This window comes from Protopterus annectens, chromosome 4.part1, assembly GCF_019279795.1.
Source record: "Protopterus annectens isolate FY-2018-M chromosome 4.part1, PAN1.0, whole genome shotgun sequence".
Taxonomy (NCBI): Eukaryota; Metazoa; Chordata; order Ceratodontiformes; family Protopteridae; genus Protopterus; species Protopterus annectens.
Genome location: NC_056734.1, coordinates 897,144,776 through 897,170,496, shown reverse-complemented (window position 1 = coordinate 897,170,496; position 25,721 = coordinate 897,144,776). Strand labels below are relative to the sequence as shown.

Sequence of the window (25,721 nt, the reverse complement as noted above, 5' to 3'; positions counted from 1 at the left end):
TTATAACTTTTCTGGAGCCAAATGAGTGCTTTTATGTAGTGTCTCCACTGCATTTTTTCAGATTTTCAATTTATACAAGCATAGCTTGCCATTTTCTCAAAATATTAACCTGAGTTTTCAGCATGCCTGGTACAGGATTGTCACTTTTTTTTTTTTTTTTTAAGAGTACTAACCCAAGTTTTCAACATGCCTACCATTGGATAGTTCTTTATAGCAGAGTGATTTTGCATTTACCATGTAAACCATCTTCCTCAATTGGTTTTAAGCTACTTCACTTCATAATTTAACCTCCTAAGATGATTATGTTGAAAATTTAAAGTAGCAGTATGGAAATATAACTGCTATGATATATTATATTGAGTGAAATATGTTTCTTTATAACACTAAGTTTTAAATATTTCACCTAAATCTTGTTTTCAAATATTTAAATATTTTCACCTAAATCTTTTAAAGCAGGCATTTGCTCTCAACACTACTGGAATATGATAGTGTGGACTGTGGTGGTAGTGCTGCAGTAGCGTTGTTGCCTCACAGTAAGACGTTGTCCTGTTCGATTCTCAGTTAGAGCGTCTTCTGTGTGGAGACATGCGTGAATGGGCGTACCTTCGTTGAAGGTTGTGCGTCAGGGCTGGCAACTCGGCACGTAAAAATCTACTGCCAATTATTAGTGGACCGGAGTTCCACTGTGGCGACCCCTAACTGGGAAAAGCCGAAAGACACAACAACTACTGGAATATGATAGCTTTTGTTTTCAAATATAGGAGATTTGGAATGCACTTTGTAAACTTCTTTTGCATGTTATCATGAGAGCTATTGCTGTTTATATAATTGAATAACATTATAAAAAGTACTTTGCTGAAATTTCAGTTGTAGTATACTGTAACTGCACTTAAGAAATCAATATTATGGACAGAAACATGGAATATCATTGCAATGAAACGGGGAGCAAGTAGTCTGTTGCTTATGATTTCACTGATTAATTTTGAGTCTGATGCCCAGCTTTGTACACTGGAGCAGTCTGTTGAAGGAACTGTTGCAAGAATACAAAGCTAGATAACTACTAAAAATCCAAAGGAGTAACACATACCTGCTCAAGGTGCTTGCACAGGATGCTTATGGTATTTTAGGCAGATTAGGGTGACCAGCTTTGTACTGGAAGGTAGCTGAAGATGGAGCATCAGACCAAAGGCAGACAGAAGCAGCAGAGACAATGAGAAGATGATATCTTTGATGGCAGGCACCAGAAACAGGAAAAAAGCCAGAGTCACAAAAATTCTACAAAAGGCTCAGTTTAGAGCTAAAGACCTGTGTCAGGTTGCATACCACCCTAGAAGTAGAGGTTACATTCCATGATAAATGCATCTGGAGCATTTCTCCCCGGGCCTCCGCTGAAAACAGGCTCTGTGGAACCTAGTCGGACATTCCCCGTCAACAAAATGTAAAATAAAAATAAAAATAAATGTACCTGCAGGTTACTGATATTATGATGGGATTAGCACAGGCTAGGATAATCTTAAACAACTATGTTAGGGAACAGAACCCTGGAAGGTGGACTCCTTCTAGGCCAAAAAAAAAAACAGGACCGCAGTCAACAAAAGATGTTACAGTAGAGAAAAGCTAACTATCAGCAGCCAACAAATTCTAGATATTCTAAAGCCCCAGATGCCACTGAATCACATGTAGGTAGGACAGCCGTATTGAACATAGTCCTGTTCTTGCCTCCTGAGTCCTTTCTAGTAGGGTTTACCCGACAACTAGTTTATTTACATTTGTAAGACTAACTAGTGCTTTAACATGTGTGGAACAATTGTGTACCAATATACTGCAGAAAACTGTAAAAGACAACCAAGTAAAATTGGGAAGTTAGGAGAAATACAAATTAAGCAAAAAAACAGAGAGATGTAAGGGAGGAAACTGTAAGCACTTAACCATGTAATGTAAACATAGAAGCACAGAAACAATAACCCTTATTAGTAGAACTCAAATAAAGAAAAATGAAAATAAAAAGTAGAAATCAAAAGAAAAAAATAGAAATAAAAAGTGGAAATAGTGGCCCGTGTCTTCCAGGTTAGAGGGGAAAGTATAGTAAATGAATTAACCACAGACAGATGGAACATAGTGAATTGTGGCCCGTGTCTTCCAGGTTAGAGGGGAAAGTATAGTAAATGAATTAACCACAGACAGATGGAACATAGTGAATTGTGGCCCGTGTCTTCCAGATTAGAGGAAAGTATAGTAAATGAATTAACCACAGACAGATGGAACATAGTGAATTGTGGCCCGTGTCTTCCAGGTTAGAGGGTAAAGTATAGTAAATGAATTAACCACAGACAGATAGAATATAGTGAATTGTGGCCCGTGTCTTCCAGGTTAGAGGGGAAAGTATAGTAAATGAGTTAACCACAGACAGATGGAAAATAGTGAATTGCCAAGCTAAGAATGCCAGTTGCCTGAACCCTACAAGATTTGTTTTTGTCAGTGTTATGTTCCACTGCAAACTATAAATAGCATCCATGCAAAGCTACTAGATGAACCCAAATGTTCATAAATTCACCCAAAAGAACAAAACAATAGCAAGTATTTTTGTTGTTAGGTAGCTGAGTCATCACAGAGGTGGGGTGACATCTCATGACACACCCATTAAGTTAGTGGTTTTGCACCCACATTACTTGTGTACTAACTCAGGGTGAACAACAGAGTAAATAAAAAATACAAACAGTAAGGGCAATGATACTGTTTTCAATGAACTATAATCCAAGAAGCATACTGCACTAAACAGGCATGCCTATATGTATGTATTTTCTTACTTAGGCTCTGTACAACCTCGTACTTCACTGAATTAATTAATGGGTGCAGGTGGGATGTGTCTTACATAAAATTTTCATAATTCCAAGACCAAATGCCAACAATAGAGCACAACTGCATCGAGGTTAATATGTTTATTTAGCTCTTCCATTCCAAGAAATATAGAATTTCTTCAGATTGATACAAACATAAAACCATACCCCTTTTAAAAACAATGGCACAAGTCATATGACTCCTGTAGCCAACCATGTGCACACTGTCTTTAAGCAAGCATTTATATAAAATATTATAAAATAATACATCTACAATTTAACTTAAACCTAAGGATTTCATCTTCAATATGCAGTTAATCTATAACATACCATTCAGTCCAGGAGCTGCACCTACATTCAGTTTGAGTTGTCAGAAAAGCTTGCGGACTTCCAAAAGCACATCAGTAGCACCACCTGTAGGGTTAATGGAGGCTTTTTCAACACAAAAAAGAATTAAGATTTGCAAAGTCCTTCAGGTGTTGCACTAAGGCATTATTGGTATTCCCTTAGCAGTATTACACGTGTGCTGGTAAATCCGTTCTGTAAAGGATCTAATTGTCTTCCTGATGTACAACCCTGTGCAGTGCTGACATAGAGCTACATAAACTAAGGCTTTCATATCACAATTAAAACAAAATCCTAAATAGATCAAAGCATTACTAATAGATACCCTATTTGCCTCAATAATATATTTGCAATAATTACAGTTTCCAAATTTATACGTGCCTCATCTAGGTAAGGCACCCATCTGAGAATTATTGCCAGCATGTTCAATCATATTCTATAAGCAAATACCTTTTATTGCTACAAATTATGGGGTCAACCCAAGCTTATTACCAGTCCCTTCAAAATAATTAAAAATATCCCATTTTGTGATACTATTTTTATAACCCTATAATCTAGACTAAAGGTTGTTGTAAAGGCTGATGTTAAATTATAATTATTTATTTCATGTTTGTTACTTGAATTCACTGAAGAACTAGACCCTAATAATACATTATACGATCCTCTGTGTCTCTTTTGCATCACCTCTCAAATAATACTTCTAAGCAGATTTTCAAGATACCATGTATTCATGAATTTATATTTAGCTTTAGTACACTCATCAAGAAAATCCTCCAGTTCTGAAACCATCCTAGCTGCTGTAGCAGCTTGTCCCTTAACAACAGCCATTTTCTGAGGTAATGGATAACAGCTGCTGATTTCAGTCATTTTGATTGAACAGGCTTGTAGAATTCTGCTTTGCAGTGAAGCCCTTTTATCTAGTGCATCTTAACTTGATAAGGTCACATATCAGGAATACATATGCAACAACCTGGTTTTCTAGGAGAGTGCGCATAGTATTCTTTACCAGGTTCTGTAAGACAAAGGCAAAGCATAACTGATTTCAAATTTATTCTAAATAAATGTTATCATCTCATGTTATGAAATTTAGTTAGCAGACTAGATGGACTTCAGTATGGAATAGGATGTGCCATTCATTTAAATGCCTGGTTGCTTACTCAGAGGTTCTACCTCTGCATGCATTCAGCACTTCACGGAACATATGAATCGGGTATTAAAATTCATAGCTCATCTCTGGTCAGGAGACAAGGCATGTGGACATATTGTCAATTGGGAGCAGGTGTGGGTTAATGAGAAAGCGTATGGTTGGGATAGACTCCATTTTAGTAAGAAAGATTCAGTATATATGGAAACAATGTTTGTGGCATATGTGGACACTAACATTCCTTTAAAATGAGGTTGAATGGAGGAGTGAAAAAGAAGAAAATGGGCAAGGATACGTCTGAACGAAAAATAAGTAGGAAGGCAGGTCATAACGAAGGACACAATAGAAAAGAGTGGTCAAGTATGCAGGATGTTCATAAAATAAGGAGGAAGACAAGGGGAAGGAGAAAAAAGTCATTGAAAGGTACTGATATGCAATGCGTGTGACATGGGAGAGTGGAAGAAGTGTAGGTTATCCTGGAATGTAAGATGGTGGATATTGCCAGCATTGCAGAGAACTTGACACTGAGATACAGGGAGTAGAATACGGTAGTTCCAGGCTGTCATATCACTCAGGAGTAGCAAGAAGTGGAAGTGGCATGCAATGGCAGCTCTTGTAAGTGGTAGGATAACTTACAAAGTGATGAAGGAAGAAGAGTGACAGGAAAGTGGGACAGACAAATTTGTAAAAAAAAAAAAGTATTCTGTCATTCAAGCTCCAGACAGGGAGGAGTGCAAGTAAAAGTGAAAGATGGCGCCACTGCTGTCTGGGTGATCAGTGGAGATGGACAGTCCTTTGGTGGAGAGTTTAAGGAGCTGGGAGCAGAAAAAGAGAGTTGAGGTGATGGGAGATCTCACTCTCCAGACTGCAGACTTTTCAGTTCCAGTAACCAGAGAAGAATGTGACAAGATCACAAGAGAAGCTTCATATCAGAAATATGAATTTGTTCATTTGATGCAAGAAGTCATGACACAAAACAGCAACATTCATGATGTGGTGGTGAGTATTCTACTCCCCAGCAGAGAGCACACTACATTGCATTTCACCTTGGCAGAAAAATGTAATCTTACGGTACAAAGACTACAGTGTGGAACCATAGAATGATGGATATCAAGCAGGTAGGAAAGGAGGTGAGAAGGGAATGGACAAAGAAAATGTCAGTGAATGATAATCAATGTCAGCATTCTGAAAGGTATGTATATGGATGTTTGCCAAGAAGAAGAAGAAGAAGGAAGGAACCAGTGTGTGTAGCTGAGATGAGCAGGAATGAGGATAAAACATTCAAATGGTATGAAGAAGCAGAAGGGGAAGAAGAAAAGCAGTCCTAAAGCAAGGGCAGGAGAGTAGCTGTTACAATGTAAGGATATCCATGGCAGGACTGGAGAAGAAGCAAGTACAGGGGATAAAGTGAGAAAGGAAAGAAGTTTTGTTATACATTTCAAAGTGGAATAATTAAGCACCAAATTCAAGGTACTAAAATCTTATGTAATGAAGGTTTAGCAATAATAAGAAAATTGCTGAAGTACTAAACAAATTCTTTCACACAGTACTCACAAAAGAAAAAGAGGGAGAGGATCATGCTGGGAAAAAGCAGTTGGAGGGGAGAGGTAGACAAATGGGCAGTAGGGAGGAAAAGTGTAAGGTCAATTTACAGGATAGTAAATCACAGGCTCCTGATGATATAGCATACTGGCAGAGCCATTCACAGAAACCTTTCGTAGATCTTTAAGCAGGATGTACCAGAAGAGTGTAAGACAGCTCCAACTGTCAGCTTGTTCTATCGACATATCAGGACCAGGCCAGTGGTTCAAACCTCACTATTGGTGAAGTTTATTGAGAAGTTCCTGAAGAAAAGTTTTCATGACTTCCATTAAGACAACCACTTTCAGAACCCAAACCACCATGGCTCCACTGCCAAGAAGAGCTGCCAATAAGACCTCCTACATTTTTGAATGAGTAACAACAGAGGCAGATGATGGGTGTCAGTGGATTTGGTCTGTCTGGACCTGACTGAGGCCTTTAACTGAAGTACATTGTGACAACCTGCCACTGGACCATTAATCAAGGAGCCTCAATCCTCACCACTGGCAACAGTGGGGGACATACACTGAGAGGATGACAAGTACACACACAGTATTTCCAGATGCAGCTCTTTGCATCAAGTGTAATTTCCCTTGAGAGCACACAGAGACCACAGTTATTCCGGGGCTTGTTTTTCACTCTTCCTGCATATCCCCAATAAGACTCCCCACTTGCAAAGCTATAGAGTTGAGATCTCAACTGAGTGTCCAAGCCAAAACCTCCAGCACCCTTTCTGTCCAACCATTGTTTCGGGTCCCTCCCCAAGTAGCTGACACATAAACTCTTTGAGGTTTGATTTACACACACACACACACACACACACACACACACACACACACACACACACACACACACACACACACACACACACACACACACACACACCTGGGAAAGGCTGGCACAGGTTTACTAGCTATGCCTCCTTTTGCCCAGACTGTAAGGTAGTTATTACTGCTACCAGCCAACTCCTTATCAGCTACTTCAAGGTCCTTAACAAAGGGTGTCCAATCTTGCTGTGTAATATTAATATTAATACAAATGGTAGTTTGACCAAGAGCAAGGCTGTTAGGAGTGACCCACACAGTGTCACCAAATAAATATGCAAGTACTCTCAAAACATAAGTATCTCCAGACAGATCGCAACAATGAAAAATTTAAATATATTTAATAATAAATAATTAAAGAACAAGAAAATATTCAGTATATATTCACAGTGACATCAGAGTTCAGGATCACAGGAAATATTTAAAACAACATTGTAGGATAGTCTCAAATATATAAAGACAAATATCTAAACTAAGATTTGCTATATTCCTGACTATATCTAAGAGAATTACTATACCCTAGAAACGTACTTACAGAGCAAGACAGATGTTGTGGTGAATGCTTCTTGTCAGGTCAAAGACAAAATACAAAATGCTCTGTCTCTTTCAGAAAGTTCTCAAATTAATATCTCAAATATTACTGCTGGGATAGTTTGCAGAATGACATAAGTTCTTGTCATCTGACTGTATTCCAGGTGGAACCCCCACTCCTGGAAGCTGGCAGTATTTAGCATATACCTGTGAAAATACATCGACCTCAAATCTTTGGCAGATGCTGGAAGTCATAAAGCAATTGCATTCCTTCATACTTTCAGAGGTAGTAATTAGTTCACTCTGAAGACAATACAGAAAGCTTCTCAGCACAGACATTATGTATCTGGCCTGGCCTATAAAGTAATTTAATTTCAGCTATTTTTCTGAAGTTAATCTCCTGTATTCCAATTTCCACTGTTAAAATATATACATTTAAACAGTTACAATAGTGCATGCACATTTCTCTTCTGTTCTAGTAGGGCACACTGTGGTTACATTTTAAGCACTAGCACTTTATAAAATACCTTTTTAACACACATGTCTATAAAGACCAGTTTAATATACACATGACATACAGGTATAATACATTTGTAACACAAGCCATCTTATACAGATTGTATTGATATTGATAAATGACATATAATTATTTATAAAATTCCAGATAGCTGTGATGGCAGTATCTACCTGTCTACAGTAGCCACCTCACCAATCCTGGCTTCAAGTGTGCAGTCTGTCTTGGTCCCCCCAAGCTATCAGACCCACATGCTTGTCTCCAAGCCTGACTGCATGTAACTGCATGCACACAAGGTACTGGATTATCAAAATCATTCCCTATCAGGATATCTGCAGGGATATCCTCAAACACACCTACTTGCTTGCTTCCATTTCCACCCTCCCAGTCAAGGTGAATGCTAGCTAAAGTTATTTGGAATGGGGTCCCTCCTAAAGCTCTGACTGGAGTAGACTGCCCAAGCAAGTAGTACTCCTTTTTAACCATTGCAGGCTTCACAATGGTTAGGTCAGAGGCTGTGTGTCTCTTAGCAGTGGCCTGTTTTCAATCTACTAAGATAGAATATAACCTCTTGTGGTAGTTTGGTACTCTAATTGTCTCCAGGCGACTTACTGCTGGCATTCTCAGTTACTGGCTCTCCCACGTTTTGTTCCCCACCTTGCCTCCATGGGCATCTATATGCTACATGGACCCATTGGTTACATTTAAAACATTTGCCCCCTGATCCTGGCAGTGTACCTGAACTAGTGGCTTCCCCTGTTACTGGTGGACTCTGTTGTTGTAGTTTAGGCTACCCACCATGGGTTCCCTTAGACAATGTGCTGCACTGGGTATCCCTTTCCTGTGCAGTGATGTCCTGCTTGCTAGGTATAGGTCTCCCTTTTCCCCCAACTCATCTGCGGTATTACATTCTCTATCTGCCAACCAGATTTTCATGTCCTCAGGCAAAGTGCTAAGGGCTTGTTCCCTCAGTAAAAGGTCTGCCAGCCCTTCAAAAGTGTGACCTGACATCCACTCACCCACCTAAGAAAATAAGTGCTTTCTCAGCAGTATATTCACACATGCTTTCATCTGCCTTGCGTCTATAAGCTTCAGGTGTTCCCTTAAAGCACTCCAATGAACAATTTTTAACTGCATTATAATGTAAGCAATCAGTATCAGACAATTCAGAAACAGCAATTACAGATTTACCATGGAGTAAGGTGGTCAGGAACCATACCCAGAGCCCTTAGTCAACATTATACTGTTTACAAACCCTTGCAAACATATGTATAAAATTATCAAAATTATCACCCTCTGTAAATTGTGGAAGAAATTTACTGACCTTTATTGCTTTTGGGTTTGGTTACTCCTTTCCCCATTACCTCCATGACCCTGGTGAAGAGTCAGTATTTCCTTTTCATGTTGGCTCTGCCTCTCATTTTCTTCAGCTTCCAGATGTCTCAGTCTCTCTGCTGATTCTAATTCCATTTGTTTCTCCTTTTCTACAGCCTCTAAATGCTGCAGTCTCTCTGCTTATGCCAGTTCCAAACATTTGGCCTCCAGCTCAAGTCTCTTTAACTCCAGATGGATTTTTAAGTTCTCTGAGGAAAAGTTTAACTGTCCATTTTCTGAAAGCTGTACATCCCCAAGCCCAGTCAGGTTGTCTTCCTGGTTTCTGGTCTGTGATGCAGCTGTGACTAAGGCTGCAACCATTTCCACTTTAGTCAGGTTGGCATGCACCAGTCCTTTAGCTTGGCACATCTCTGCCAACTGACTCCCTGTCAGCTTGCCATAATCCTTTGCTGACATCCTTGCCTTCTCTCCCTGACTGACTAAGCTAACAAAAAAATAAATAAATCTATTGTGATATGAAACTCTGAATGTTCACCATGAGGCTGCTTGAGAGTACAAACACGTTTTGTAGTGACCACTGTTTGCAGGCTACAGGAGTTCAATATCCATGCCACTGAATCCCAATATGTGGATATCCCACCACTGGCAACCAATAATGTGATGACCTACCACTGGAAAGGCTGGCACAGGTTTACTAGCTATGCCCCCTTTTGCCCAGACTATTAGGTAGTTATCACTGACACCAGCCAGCTCATTATCAGCTACTTTAAGGCCCTTAACAAAGGGTGTCCAATCTTTCTGTGTAATATTAATATTATCACAAATGGTAGTTTGACCAAGAGCATGGCTATTAGAAGTGTCCCACACAGTGACACCAAATAAATATGCAAGTGCTCTCAAAACTTAAATATCTCCAGACAGATTAGCCATAATGAAAGATTTAAATATATTTAATAATAAATAATAAAAAAACAAGAAAATCCTCAGTATATATTGACAGTGACATCAGAGTTCAAGATCACAGGAAATATTTAAAACAACATTGCAGGATAGTCTCAAATAAATAAAGGCAAATATCTAAGAGAATTACTATACCCTAGAAACTTACTTACAAAGCAAGGCAGGTGTTGTGGTGAATGGTTCTTGTTGGGTCCAAGACAGAATACAGACTGCTCTGTCTCTCTCCAAGAGTTCTCAAATTAATATCTCAAATATTACTGCTGGGATAGCTTCCAGAATTACATAATTTCTTGTCATCTGACTGTATCCCAGGCGAAACCCACACTGCTGGAAGATGGCAGTATTTAGTATCTACCTGTGAAAAAACATAGACCTCAGATCTTACACAAATGCTGGATGTCATAAAACAGTTGCATTCCTTCATACTTTCAGCAGTAGTACCGAGGATAATACAGAAAGCTTCTCAGCACGCACATTAAGTCTCCGGCCTGGCCTGTAAAGTAATTCAATTTCAGCTATTTTCCTGAAGTTAACCCCCTGTATTCCAATTTCCAATATTAAAATGTATACATTTAAACAGTTAAAATAGTGCATGTACATTTCTGTTCTGTTCCAGTAGGGCACACTATGGTTACATTTTAAACACAAACACTTTATAAAATACCTTTCTAACATACATGTCTGTACAGACCAGTTTGATATACACATGGCATACAGTACTAATACATTTGTAACACAAGCCATCTTATACAGATCATGTTGATATTCACAAATGACATATAATTATTTACAAAATTCCAGATAGCTGTGCTGGCAGTATCTCCCTTTGTCACATACATCACTGAAGACTGCTCAATAGGCTGAAAGAGCTAGGAATAGGACAGAGAAATGTTAAGCAAGTTGAGGAACTTCTACAAGGAAGGAATTGTTGGTTTGTGGGAGGTTGTCAGAGGTGAAAAATGTATCAGTTAACTGTTTCCAGCATCATTGTTAGGGCTTTTGTTACCGAGCATAATGATGGCCTATATACTGGGGAGGAGTAAAAGACAGAACTTATTTGAAGATGACAAAATGTGGGCACCATCCTCATGGATGGTGAATGCCCAGCAGGAACTTGCAAATCTTGCACAAGTGGGCAGAGAGATGGCAAAAAGGGCAGGGTTTTGCATTTGGTGCACAGCATTTTAAGGATTGCATATAAGTTTGGGAATGCCAAACTGACAGAAACAGTGGCGAAAGAAAGATCCCTGGACCATAAGGCACAAGCAGAGATGTATGCAGAAAATACCCAACAAAATATTTGGCTGGATTCTGTGGGGACTTACTCCAGGGAAAAGAAAATTATAATTCTACTCCTCGTGAACCCACATATGGGATATTTTGTACAATTCTGGAGACATTACAGGAACAAAAATATGAATGGCTGGAAAAATCTGACAAAAGGGCCCAAACATCATTACAGAAATGGAGTGACAAGAGCACCTAGAATTGCTGAACTTGTATTTCTTAAACAGTGTCATAAAGAAAGTGGATTCAGGGGCGGCTCGTGCTATTGGGCTGCTGGACTGCAGCCCATCCAGCTGTAAAAACAAGTAAATAAACAAAATTAAACAGAAAGGAAAAGAAAAGAAAAGCAAATGGGAGTCCCGGAACATCGCACATGCACACTCGCGGCATTTTCCGATATCTGTATTGCTGGTGAACTAGTCTGGAGCAGGCGCACAGAATCCAGACGGTCTCACCAGCAGTCTGGATTAAGAAGATAACATTCAACTCCAAATATCCCAGAAATCTATGCAGTTGTAACTGCATAGACTGGAAGGGGATATGACTGCAACGTCCGCAGGCTGGTGCTCTCGCCGGAAGGGAAAGGACTAGGACAAGCCTCAAGGAAGGGGAAGGACTTGCTTACTGCAGGACATCGCAGGCTTTTACATTTTACAGCTGTTCACTCGTCGTCGTTTATATGGATGGATTTTACATTGTACAGCTGCTCTCTCATCACGGACGTTTATATGGATGGATTATTTACTGCTGCAGGGACTTTGGGCTCAGGTAGGGTTTGTGTGTGTGTGTGTGTGTGTGTGTGTGTGTGTGTGTGTGTGTGTGTGTGTGTGTGTGTGTGTGTGTGTGTGTGTGTCTATGTGTGTATTTAAAGTGTGTGTGTATCTTTAAGACAGATATTGCTAATGGTAGTAATGTTTATTTGATCCTAATTTTGAGTTGAATTCATGTAAAGTTTATGGTAATTAGAACTGCGTCCTGTGCCTTGTTCATCTTGAAAATGAATACACTTTTATCTATACCTATACTGCATGATTTGTTGATACAAGAAGTGGGAGGCACCAGCCCCTGAAATGAAGGGATGAAGCAGAGATTAACTCATGCAAAAATGCTTATTTGGGCTTTTTCATAGTTCTGTGGCTGATGTGTGGCTGCTTGAGAAGGGATAAGGAGCATTTAGTGTGCAGTTATTTTGTGGTAAGTCATTCTGTAGTCATTTGGTAAGAGAATACGTCCTAGATCTTTTTCATTTCTATATATTATAAGGCTTACTATTTTATTTTCAAGTATTCGTGTTTCTGCCATTTGTTGATTGTTAATGACCTGTAGAAGAGAAGTACTGCATCGTTTAAAATGGCAGCATCTTTTATCACTCAACCTGATTTGGTATTTTCATTTGTTAATAAAAATAATGCTGAAATATTTATATACTATTCAAGCAAAACATGATAGACTAAAAGTCATATAGTTGTGGCTTTCTTTCCTAAACTTAAAAACACATTTTAAAAAAATTGTGATGTGAACTCAGCTTTGTTGGGTAGTCATAGTACCAATATTCATTTCTTTGTTCTGAGAAAAGTAGATCACTAAACACCTGTAGTTTCTGATTAAGTAGCTCTGTGATGACAGATCCATAACTGCCAGGATGAAACAGGATGCAATGTTAAGAAGTTCTCAGTACTTATTTCCCATTGAACAACAATGGCAGAACCAATGCCCAAAATTTCATAAAGGGTTCTAGACAAACTTTGAATGAGAGCAGTGTACTGAGAAACATTAGTGCGACGAGAGAGAAGTGGAAATATGAATCATTTCTTGAAAGATATAGAAGATGAGGTATGCATTAACCTTTGTTATGAGCAGTAACTTAACAGGTGCTGTCTGTGAGCAGCCTTGCCAGGTTTGTTTGATCTGGTTAACCTTTATTAAGAGAGTTCACATATTTCCTGGTCTGTAGTGCATTACCACAATATCTTGCCCTGGTACAAAGTGCATCCCCCATCATGACAGGAATTCTTTCGTGCTTTTGATGCAGATGTGGAAAAATGTAAATAGTTACAGATTGTGAATGCAATCATATCATACCCCTTCCTTATGGGAAACTTATTATCTGGTGTTCTGTAGCTCTCTAAGCACAGGTCCAGTTAGAAAAATTAATATTTTGTCATGGTTACACGCATTTTCCTGTAAGCTATGATCCTTTTACCACACTTTGTGACAATGAGTCCCTGACTTCTAGAAAGCTTACCTTCATGCTAAACACCTGAGGGACATTGCCTTATATATTATGCCAAGCATTCTCCATCACCAGATATTCTAGTTTTCTGCCCCCTTGCTACAGTCTCCAGGGCTTTACAAATAACTGCCACAGTCTAATTATCCAACTATACATCCCACAGGGGAAATTCCAAGAAGGTGTAGCCATTATACTGTTAAGGAAACATAAACATTGACCCAGTAAAGAATCTTGAAGAGTACAGGGGCTACACTCTAGTACCTGTCATGAGATAGGTGAATGAAGCATAGATGAGAGGTATATTAACATAGCATCAGAAAATCCAATAAAGGGGTGACCTTGGATAGTCAAAGCAGGTGATGAGGAAGTCACTGGGTTTTAGTAATATTAAAACTAGTGAATGGAGGATGTGAAAGGAGTTAAGCATGTTTCTGAGTATGTGTTTGTAAACAGAACTGAAGTAAAACAGGAACCTCTGTCATGTATGTCGTGCACTACCTGCTAATTTCCTTTCACTCTGTATCAGTGCTGTCACAGTATGACTATAGCAAAGTAAAATAATGGTTTATTGTTCATTAGCATTACTACAAATATTTGCATAATATTTTGTATTACTGTATAGAGCTTTTGTGTCTACATTCATGTACTCATTTTTCTTTACCTATTGAAGTTACAGTTTTTTTTTGCTACAGCGAAATATACTGAATAATTCTACCTTCATAATTAGTAAGCTGTAAAGGTTGAACAGCTGACTATAAAATATGTTTTGCTTCATTTGTTGGGATTGAAAATCCTATATCTTGAGGATAAATGTCTTCATTCCCTGGACACAAAACAAGATTATTTTAAGCCCATTTTATGCTTTATTACGCCTTTAAATGCATTACTTACTGTTGGTGTAACTCAGCACTTTTGAAGCCATTTTAAACATGTATTATTATGCATCTAATTTGCTTACCACCAAGTCATCACAGTGTTGTATACCTCATGTACAATGATCTGACACAGTATTATACAGTACAGGCTGGAGTCTTTCATGTGTTGAAAAGCCATATGAAGTGGTGCTGTGTGGGACACCACAAAATATAAACAGCTAATCACTGTATGCCCATATTACAGGAGAACTTCTACTGTCTAACATTGGCACACCATTGTGCTGCCATTGATGGTGTGCAGCCAGGTGCACTAATATGCGACTCCACATATCAAGCACAGTAAAAGAGCACCACCACATGCTTCTCATTTGCCCTCAGTCTGCTGTTGTGCCTTTGGCAGCACAGCAGAATTTAACTACTTAAAGTCTTGCTTGAGTAGTGCTGTTGGGCTGAGCCATGACTCTTGTGAACTGCAGACTGATACCAATGTACCACAGCACCTGATAATAAGGTTTAAATGGTTTGTACATTATTCTAGGGTTCAATATACTGTTTATCAGTCTTACTCTAATCATGTTTTATTTTGTTTGCTTATTTTGTTGCTTTTAAAATGAGGAGCATTTATCATGACAAGTCTCATTTCAAAATTCTGCTTAATTAAGCTCAAATAGTTTTGCTTGCTGTCTTAATACACTGTCAACTCATTCATAAAAAATGTTCCTTCACCACAGAGAAGCTCAGTGATCTAATAAACAAGTTAGACAGAAGAAAGTTCAGTTATGCATTAGAAGAAAAATATTCAGGAATGCGTTTCATCTTCTAGTCAAGAAACAAGGATAGTTAGAACATCAAGAAAACAGTATTTCAGTCTTTTTTTTTTTTTGTGGTAAACTAAATGTAGGGTCCAGTAGTAAAGTTAAATATATTTTTAAATGAAAATGGTGTACCTATATTTGTACTGGGATACCTGGGCTGGTTTATACAACGACTTTAATGCTTATCTTCTCTCAGAGTTTACTCTTTATGGGCCATATTTGAAAAGCATTCCTCTCAGTGTAAGGCCTATTTATAAACAGGCTTACACCTGGGCCAGATTCCAGAAGACATGCTCTCAGTGTAAGTGGTCACTTACACTGAGAGCATGTCTTTTAGAACTAGGCCCTATGTTTTTGCTTTTTCTGAACCTTGTTTGAGATACACAACCACAAGCCAGTCTGTGTCATATTAACTTTATAATATAAAATATTCTGGGTTCCAATACCCAAAACATTTACAGACCAAAATAAGGCAACAAGAACACTAGGTGCTGCTGCTCCACTAACGAAGAGGGGTTCTTAAAGTATGTCATCTAAGTAGTTTTATTTTTTTTCTTCTTTAAAATTCAATAGTCAGCATTAATTAGCAGAAAAATCATATATTTGAGAGTATTCAAATATAAATATGCCCCTGTATATGTATTGAACATTCATTTTGTACACATATCAACCAATCAGCATTACTGGTGTGAGATCAGTGTAAAAGCAGGATTGTGGAATATGCCCTTTCCCACTAGTGTGCAGTCTTGGAGCTGATATATTTATGTAGCAGGCAGTATGGCAGGCACAGCCCCCCATATGGGAGAGGAAGCAGACTTGCTCCACTGCAAAAACACTATTTTATGATTTGCATTCTACAAGTTTATGTCAAGGGGCATGCTTCTTTTACTGTTGGAATTTTGGATTTTGATGCTTTGTAGTCAGTAATCACTGCTGTGATACTTTGCAGCAATTATTCTCTTGATATATATGTGTGCATAGGTCTCAATCTGCTAAGAGGCCAATGTGGAACGCAGAGCATAGCAGTGTGTGACAAATAGTCAAAATGTGGAACACCCTATTTTCGCACTGCGCGAAAAGCATACCTTGAAAATGGCCATGGTCTCTCACCCAAAATGTACGTGTGGACACACACACACACACATTCACCTTGCCATACATCATCATCAGCTTTTGGCTTATTCACTCAAGTTGTTAAATAATAACCCTTCCTGCACTGAAAAAACCCAACACACACACACACACACACACAGTGTCTTGGAAGACAGGAATAGTAAGGGAGGATGACTAAGTAAAAAGAGATTGGCAGGTCACAGGACAAATTGGCCAGCCTTCCCACAGGATGTGGATAATGGGAAGAGGAGGGTTGATGATGATGAGCTCTGTAAACGCACAACATAGTGCTTCAGTTTCAAGAATGCAGGTGCTCCAATTTCAAGGAGGCAGGTAGTACGTTAATACAATAGTGAAGGGTGGAACTTTTTTAAATCAAAGTTTTGTTTATTTCAAGACACTTGTCAGGAACCAATAGGAACTAGCTGGTCATGTCCACCAGACGCTGAAAGTAGGCTTGCCTTTTCAGATGCACAAAATGGGACATTTTGTATTGGAAATGTAGGGTTGTGCAAGACTGGCCATACACACAACCAAGGCAAAAGACTGAACTTCACTTTTTTATACTAAAACAATTGCTAAGTGTTGTAGAACTGGAGTTATATAGTTTTATATAATAATAATAATGTAATTTGAATACAAATGAGTAGTTCATGCAACTATTAGTGGACATTTAGGAAATGTTTCATCTTAAATTCCAAAAACATCTGCCATTTAACCATTTCTTCTCAGGACACAATTGCCCAAATAGGGACTGTCCTGCTCTGGAGAGACAGGTGGTAGCAATTATACCCCTAGTCTTCTTAATTTTGATTCAGATTTTGGCTCTATAGGAAAAGTGGTAAATTTTACTCAATAAGACAGAGTGAAAGTTTTCTTTTACTTACGAAAATGTATATTATTTGGCATTTTCGTATTCTGCCAGTGTTTCAAGTTAATAATATTACTGTTTAAAAATGACCCTGACTGTCCCTGATTGGGTGAAAGCTGTGGTAGGTGCTCTTGACCGCAGGCTGGAAGGTACGGGCGCAACTGTTGGAAGAAAAGTTCAAGAACCCCAAAGTGCAAGTGCTGCATTCTTGTCCCAATCGCATAGATAAAAACCAAATCAAACTACTATAAAACAATGTGCCTACTACAATTATACAACACAAAAACTCTGCACCAACATACAGGGGAGGGGGGAACAATCACTAGAACCCAAACCAGAGGAAACCCAACAACGCGGCTTTCATTATTTATATCAGCGTCTCTACCAATAGGAATCTGAGTCTCCTAAGGAAGCCCAATCAGCGGTAAAAGTTGCTCAGTACAAGCCATGGATTGTACAGTCTTCAGCAGAGCAGGGAGATGGGAGCAATTATCTAAGAAGGGAATAACTGTGCTTCAGGGAGTGTTGGAAATATGGCATAACTCATCGGTTTCAGTTTTGCGTTTAATATTGCATGTCTGTTAGGCTTGATCTCAGTTATCTTGTCATTGGAGTGAATACTGTCCTGTGGCTTCATGTAATGTATATTGACTTTAGAATGATTATTAGACACCCGTACACTTTGGGTCAGCAAAGAGAATTTTGAAGCTGTGCACCAGGAAGTCTTTTCTCAAGTCAGACCCAGCACGAGTCATGGAATTTTTACAGAAACATCCGTCACAATTCATGAAACAATACAAAAACATTAGCAGCACACCCATCTTACAGATACCATAGTAGCACGAAAACTAGTAGTGGCATGCGATTGGCCACATTCTGTGCCTCCCGATTGTCTCCCTTTGCATCAGGAACAGATGTTTGATTGGCTTGTATACCGCAATGCCAAATGGCTTTAATTGCGGTACACAAGACAGTCAAAAATTGCAAAGCGAAGCCACCACTGTTCAGTGCGGAACTGCTGAACAGTGGGTTAAATCGATCCCAAATGTGGAGTATTCTGCACAATCCGGACTGCTTGGCTGTTCAGTATGTGTGTGTGTGTGTGTGTGTGTGTGTGTGTGTGTGTGTGTGTGTGTGTGTGTGTGTGTGTGTGTGTATATATACATATATTGCCATGCAGTGAATACTTACATAGCTAGATAACGTATAAGCCTTGGGTATTGAAATGCATATAACAGTATTTGTAATAAAGGACAAGATTACATTATTTTAAGAAGCTCATTACATTTGTTGGAAACATGCAGTCATCTTTGCAGGCTTTAACTGTAAACTAAACAGAATGCCAATCTATCATGTGTGGTCCATAACATGTGCAGTAATCCTTTAAGCAATGTATCTTGAGCTTGTTTCTTGTTTGCCTTTCATTTTTTACTTTGATCATGTTTTCCCCATGAAACAAGTAGATAGTTGTTGTCAGGCAGCAGGTCTTTTTGGATAAGAAACATTTTTACAAGTGGGGGTATCACATAGATTGCTACTTTCAGCATGTTACTTGGTACTTTAATAAAGCTTAATATAAATTATAATTAGAACTGCAGTGCAAGGAGAAGTGGTTTGAGTTGAGTGCTGCTTGTTTTTTCTTATATTTGATTTTGACTGGCATTCCAGTAATGTATATAAAAAGTAATTTATTTTTTCATGCCTCACAACCTTTTTGTTTCCATCTAGATATTAAGTAAGCTTTCTTAGGTTGGGATGGTGGCCTAATGGTTAAGGTGTTTGCTTTACAAACACAAGGTGCAGGGTTTGAGTCTCACAAGGGATAATTGGCTAGGCTTACAATGACTTGCAAGAGCAGTTAGTCTAGTACTAACTTTTGAACCTATGCAGCCAAAGCATTGAAATATTTGTTTTCTTCTACACTTCATTTTGTCTTGATTGGACTCTCATAATGACGGTTTGGCACCCAGGGCAGTGTATTCAATTAAAGTTACAATTTTTGTGGTTTTCAGCATAGCTCCTCCCCTTTCTAGTTGGCAGCACCCCTTACCTTTGACCCCACCCGTTCAGCTATCTCCTGCAGCCCGCCTTTGATTTGAAGTCACCAACCTCCACTGGTTATCATATGAGCACAGAAGATTCTACATCATAAAACAGAAAAAGGATCCGAAGCACAATGACAGAAGATGGAGGATGGACTTCAAATGCATTTGGAGGGTATTCTCTTTAACCTGGCTGTGAAAGTATTTTTTCACTAACATAGTTTTTGGACCCTTGAAACAGACTGCATGAATGGTGGTGAGTTTTGAAGTGATAGGGGCCATGGAGAGGACATGTGACAGCTGAAAATAGTTGGTCATTCCATGTTGAAGAAAATCAGATGCACCCAAATGGGCATATTACAGAATGACAACCTGTATCTTTTTTTCTATTATATTATGCAATTTAACGTAATGTAATGAGATACTTCTTCGTCAGCCAGGAGCTACAAATCACAAAGTTCAAACCAAGAAACTGAAACAAGGTTGAGCTATTTTTTTTCCATGTGGGGAGCAAAGCTTTCCACAGCCACTGTATGCATCTGTCCTTGTGCCTCCTTACTTATTACAACCAAGTTTGGGGTCCTGCTCCTTGGAGGTAGGCAGAAAAAGATATCAGTGTATTCTCTTTCTTGGCTCATTCTATGAGGCTATTTGTCCCACAAGTGTTAAGCAGATATCCTACATTAGACAATTTAAAATAAATTATTTGAAATAATGACAGATTTTCACTTAATGTGAAATATTTGTCATGGCTGAGCTGAAGTTCAGGGTTTAGGTACAATGAACAATAAACAAGATGTTAATGGCTTGTATTATTAACAAAGTAACAGAGAAGTCACCATATGCTTTTTTAGTAAAACTATTTGTTATCTTCTTTTATTTAGTATGAAGTGTCAGAGGACTCATTTTTCCAAAACGTTTTGAACTTCTGCAACTTCTCAGCAAAAGTCATGGCAGACCAACTCCGAAAACCGCCAAACAAGGACCAGTAAGTGCTGAAACTGAGTGGGGTGACATTAAGAGTTTGCTTTTGGCTTTAAGTTTCCTAAACTGACAGAGTGATGTCCATTTAGTTTTGCTCTTTATGAACAGTTAGTATACTATGACATTGTCATGTAAATAATTGTGGTTTGACAACAGTGACAAACCCATTCTTATGCTTCTGTTTTGGACATAATCAAGGTTAAGTTTGTTGTGGGGATTTAGCTAGAAGTTGCACAAATTATTTTTGGTTCTAACATTGGGTTGCTAAGAGCCTTACAAAATTGAGCTGAGTATGTAGAATTCTTGTGTTCCATCTGTGATTTTGTTGTCTCAAGATTATTTTTAGAAATCCATGTTCTAGTCATGTCCAGAAAGGATAAAAAGGCCATGAACTTTAGCAAACCTGAGAGCCAGCTGTGTGACATTAAAATTCCTTACATTGACGACTATTGCATAAGAAGCACACAGTTTTAATATCAGACAAGTCTGTGTAAACTAAACAGTGACAATTAAAGACACAATTTCAATTGTACTCATCTTTCCAGATGAAGTGGTTTCAGGATAATAATAAGTGTTAAGTAATTTAGCCCTACTGCAAGCGTTTATATATATATATATATATATATATATATATATATATATATATATATATATGTTTACATTTTATCCAGTGCACCATTTCACCATTTACAGTACCTGGGGCTGTGTATGGATATCCATCCATTCATATGTTCTCATGCCACGCAGCACATCGGGCAACAACTGCTCTCTAACACTCAATGTTTACATAGCGGCTACGGTTTGTATGAGGTCAGGTTGCGAGCACTGCACCCAACCCTCCTCCCATGTATGTATATGAGGTCAGTCTCACACACACACACACACACACACACACACACACACACACTTATACTTATAGCCAATTTAAAATATCCAGTCCACCTACTGCATGTCTTTGGAATGTGGGAGGAAACCGGAGCACTCAGAGAAATCCCATGGGAACACAGGGAGGACATCCAGACTCCATACAGAAGGCACCCCAGCTATGAATCAAACCTGTGTACCTTTTGCAGTGAGGTGACAATGAAACCACTGCACCACTGCACCACCCGTATATGGATATAGTCAGGCTTCTGAAATTTGTCTTTCTGTAGCCTCTATTGTAATCTTATATTCTGACTGTTACAGTTCTATTCAGTCATGTTGGGCTAGTAATCTTCATGGACATGTTTCTCATTTTCTGTGTGCTTATTCATGAAACATTTTAAATTTTCTGTTGTTGTGTTATATCCCTTTCTATGTATGTATCCATTTTCTATGAAATTTTGTTAACAGAGACATAGCTAGCTGTGGGAGTGTTCAGTGCAGCTCCCTGATCTGGTGCCCCCTCCTCAACTCAGCAAAAAAAGTTTTTCTTCTCTGAGATGAGGAGGCAAAAAATAATAATAAGAAGAAATTGAGCAGCTCTGAAAATAAGAAAAAGTTTTTCTTTCAAAACATTAGTTGTAAACCACTTGCTACAAATATAATATAACACTTCAGCTCTTACTGCAAATGAGGTAGCGGCATTCAGTGCTCGATCAACTTCTACCAATTATGCCCCATGACACTTTGTGACTGGGGCAGCACTCCCCTTTGCCCCTCTCTTGCTATACTTCTGCTTTTCAAAGCAACTTAGTTTTCGAACTTTCTCTTGATTGTTATTTTCAGTTCCAATTTTTGATGGGAGAACATGTACCTTTGACCATTTAGAATGATGTAGCAATGTTTATTTGTCAGTCTGTACTTCTATCTAGTTAATAATTATATAAACTTTCATTGCCTGTTTCTAAGTCAGTTGCCAGTCAGGTGCAAATGTTTAGTACCTCTGGGACCTAAAGGTAGCACATGTCACTACGGATAAGAAAGTGTGATTAGGTAATGCAGATCCACATAGACACTAGATGTAATATAAGCCCATGTAGAACACAACATGTACACATGTAGCGTTTTGTATGCACATGAATAGAGAACAAGGGTCAAGGCGATTCAGCAGAGCCTATTCCACTTTATTAAGTGAGCAAATATACATTGTTTGCCAATACATCTGATCAGAAAATCACCCTGAAATCAATCCCTAGCAGAAACAGTTAAAATCAACATTGTCTCTGATCTCTTTTATCTATTTGTAAAAAATTAAACTTCATAGTCGTAGGTACCTTTTTCAGGTGTGACTTAGGATCACTGTTCAATTTCACTAAATTACATTTAAATGTGTCACTGCATCTTGCAGTTAGTGCAGAGAATTAAGGCTATGATCTGTTAACAAGGTGCTCCCTGGGGTGCAGGGTTTGATTCCCTCAGCATCATTCAGCATTGTAGGTCAGTATTCCTTCATCAGCTTGTCTCAACAAAACACTATATGTAATACAAAAATACTGTAACAAAACTCCAGAATACACATGCACTTTTATAGAAAATACTGCATAGAAAAATGTGAAATCAAATACTGACAGAAAATCAGATGAGTAACATGAAAATATTTTCTTTCTTTGTGGTACTCAGAATTTGATTAAAGGAAAAGACATCTAGTTTTCACTAATAAAAAATAAACTTAGTATAATGTATTTTCTTGATCATTTACATCTAAAAACTAACCTTGAAAGTTCTGACTTTGTTCAGACTCCAGGTTACATTATTTATCTCAGGTGTAATGCTGGCAATCTGTGACTGATAAGGCACATTTAAATACCACTGTTTAAGAGTTATCATTTTCTTAATGTCACTCTAGCTGGAATAAGTGACCAAACCTAATTACTCTGTCACCCTTAGTAGCCTTCATGACATAAAAGACAATGAGACAAATGCAAGAAATGAAGGCAAACAGAAATAAATTCAGTCATAAAACAAATGGAATAATTATTAAGTGATGCCTTTTCTTTATGTTGTGTTTAATGTTGGATTGCGGTGAAGGAAAATCACTTTCTGGAAATAAAAACTTGCCATTTTAATGGAGTTGTTCTTTAACCAGACAATGGTTTGTCCAAACGACTCTTCAATGGCCTGTTGGACTGCATGCCTGGTAATTACTTATAAACCTATAATCCTACACAGAGTTATACAGGAAACAAATACAGACTGGGAATCAAACCCAGGTGAAAGGTTGTAGCTCATAAGTTGCATGTTTCTCTATCTCACAGAGAAAAAAAAAGAATTACTTATAGGCCAATGGGTAAAAGCCACATGATTCAGTTCATACATAATTCTTGATATTTTGCTTCCCAGATTCTCATCCTGAGTTTCTCCACACATTTGTGTCCATCTTTCACACACACACACACACACACACACACACACACACACATACACACTCTGTGTATTACTCATATATCACAATGCAATTTTATAGGCAGCATAGTCTTCCAGAGCCTTTGGAAGACTCTGTTGAAGCTGTCATCATACATGTGAACTTGGCCATTGGATCTCATGCTTGTTAAGGCCCTCTTGCTAATTTAGGCAACTGAATGATTTTCTAAGGCAAATCATTTAACAGACTGTCATCACCAGATACTTTGATGGAAGTGATGAGAAAGCAATAATGCACACGATGTAGTACTTTATTATTTTACAGCTAGTAGAACCATTGCCTGTATATCCACCCCCATTCAAATGAGATAATGGCATTTTAATTGTTTTGAGGTACATTCTTACCACCTCTCTGAAGGAAAAAGAGGCAAGGGATCCACTAAGGCAAATAAGCAAATGAATTTAATAATGAAAGACATTAAGGCCTGATGAGATAGATAACTGGCACAATTCTGACACCTGCTTTCCAGACTTTTAAATCATAAATCTTCACTCAGCTTTTGTCTGGAGAGTTATGACGTTTGCATGCTCAGCCACAAGACATAACTGCTTATTGTGATCATCCATACCATCCTTTCAATTTCTCACCTATCAGTGCTAAGCTAGTCATAAACTCATATACCAAAGATATTAAAGAAAGATGTCCGTGTCATATCAGTTCCAATCTATTCATGTACTCCCTTCTGTCTGAAACACAACATAAATTTCTGATTAATCAGGTTGAAAATATTGCTGTGGCTATAATGATAAATAATGTTGTAGCTTCTCTTGATATAGATGACTTTGGTATGTCCTTGTTTTCTTGGTCTCGCAAAGGCTTTTTATGCAGATTAAGTTCTAATACCATTTTTCAAAATATCTTAATTTGGTTTCAGACTTCTCTCCCAAATCCTACCCTTTTTGCCAGGTGGGATGCTGTTATAACAAGATATATCCTGGGATTCATAAAGGTTACCACTGATTGTACACTAAGTGTACATTTTCTGTATTCAAGAACGGCCTTACCACATTGCTTGTTGTGTCTATTCACTCAGAAAGGCTGTACTGAGTGTACACTTAGTGGTAACCTCTATGAATCTCAGGCAGTCTTTTATAGGTAGGGAGTTCCTTAGATATCGATTTTTGTCTATTTATGTTTTCACATTATCCTGTGAATTGGCTCTGGCTTTCAAATGGAAGAAGTCACACTCATTCAGTTTGCTTATGAGTGTACTGGTAAATCTTACTTCCATGGCAGATAAAGCTCAGCTTAATCTGTAGAAGTCTCCGTGTTCTCAGCTAACACGATTATTTGGCAGTAGACTTTTTCTGAATCCTTTTACATTAAAAACATGATATTCCAAGCTAAGTACCCCCTTGAGGATAGATCTTCAGTTTTTTTCTCCTGCGTTCATTGATGGCATGTCTGTTTCACTGTCTACAAAGTTAAATGTCTTAGAGTTTGAAAGGAATGCCGCTGTCACCAGGATTTGTCTTAGTGGTAATTGAATGATTAGTTCAACAAATTAAACAAGCATGGAGGAAGTATGACAATTGTGATAAAAGGAATGTCTTTGTAATTGCAAATAACTGTATGCTAACATAAGAGAATGTAGAAAAACAAATTGCGATTGTAGATAACTATATGCTAACATTAGAGGACGTAACAACTTCATCAGATTTTGCAAATTTTCAGAGCATTTGGGTGTGAAGCCGGATTAGAATATCACCCAGAAAAGTTAGCATTAATAAGAGTATGGAATAAGGTGGGTGGGGCAGTGGAATTAAAAAACGAAAACACTGGGAGAAGTATTTGTGGTTGAAGGTTTTCCATTAAGTAGAACAGGTCTGGAGAAACTTGGAGGAACTGAGGGGGAGCACAGGCCTAAAAGTTGGATAAGTGGGTGGAAAAAGTTTATATGTTTAGGGAAAGGATTAATCTGATGTGGAGCATGATCTTACCACATGTAATTTATATAGGTAGTCATATTCAAATAAAGCCCCTGTCAGAAATCATCAGCAGAAATTGAGCAAGCATGTGAGCAGCTTATATGGAGAGGGAAAAGAGGATTAATAGTGAAGGACAGAATGCAAACAGATAGAATG

At 38.3% G+C, this 25,721-nt stretch overlaps 1 protein-coding gene across 1 annotated transcript in view; it reads left to right on the top strand.

Annotated features, from left to right (window-relative positions):
* ECE2 (endothelin converting enzyme 2) overlaps positions 1 to 25,721 on the top strand; it is a 1,144,316-nt gene that overhangs the window by 931,479 nt on the left and 187,116 nt on the right. The window contains exon 15 of the mRNA XM_044070640.1: positions 20,192 to 20,295. Coding sequence (XP_043926575.1) covers positions 20,192 to 20,295 — 104 coding nt within the window. The remainder of the gene's footprint in view (positions 1 to 20,191; positions 20,296 to 25,721) is intronic.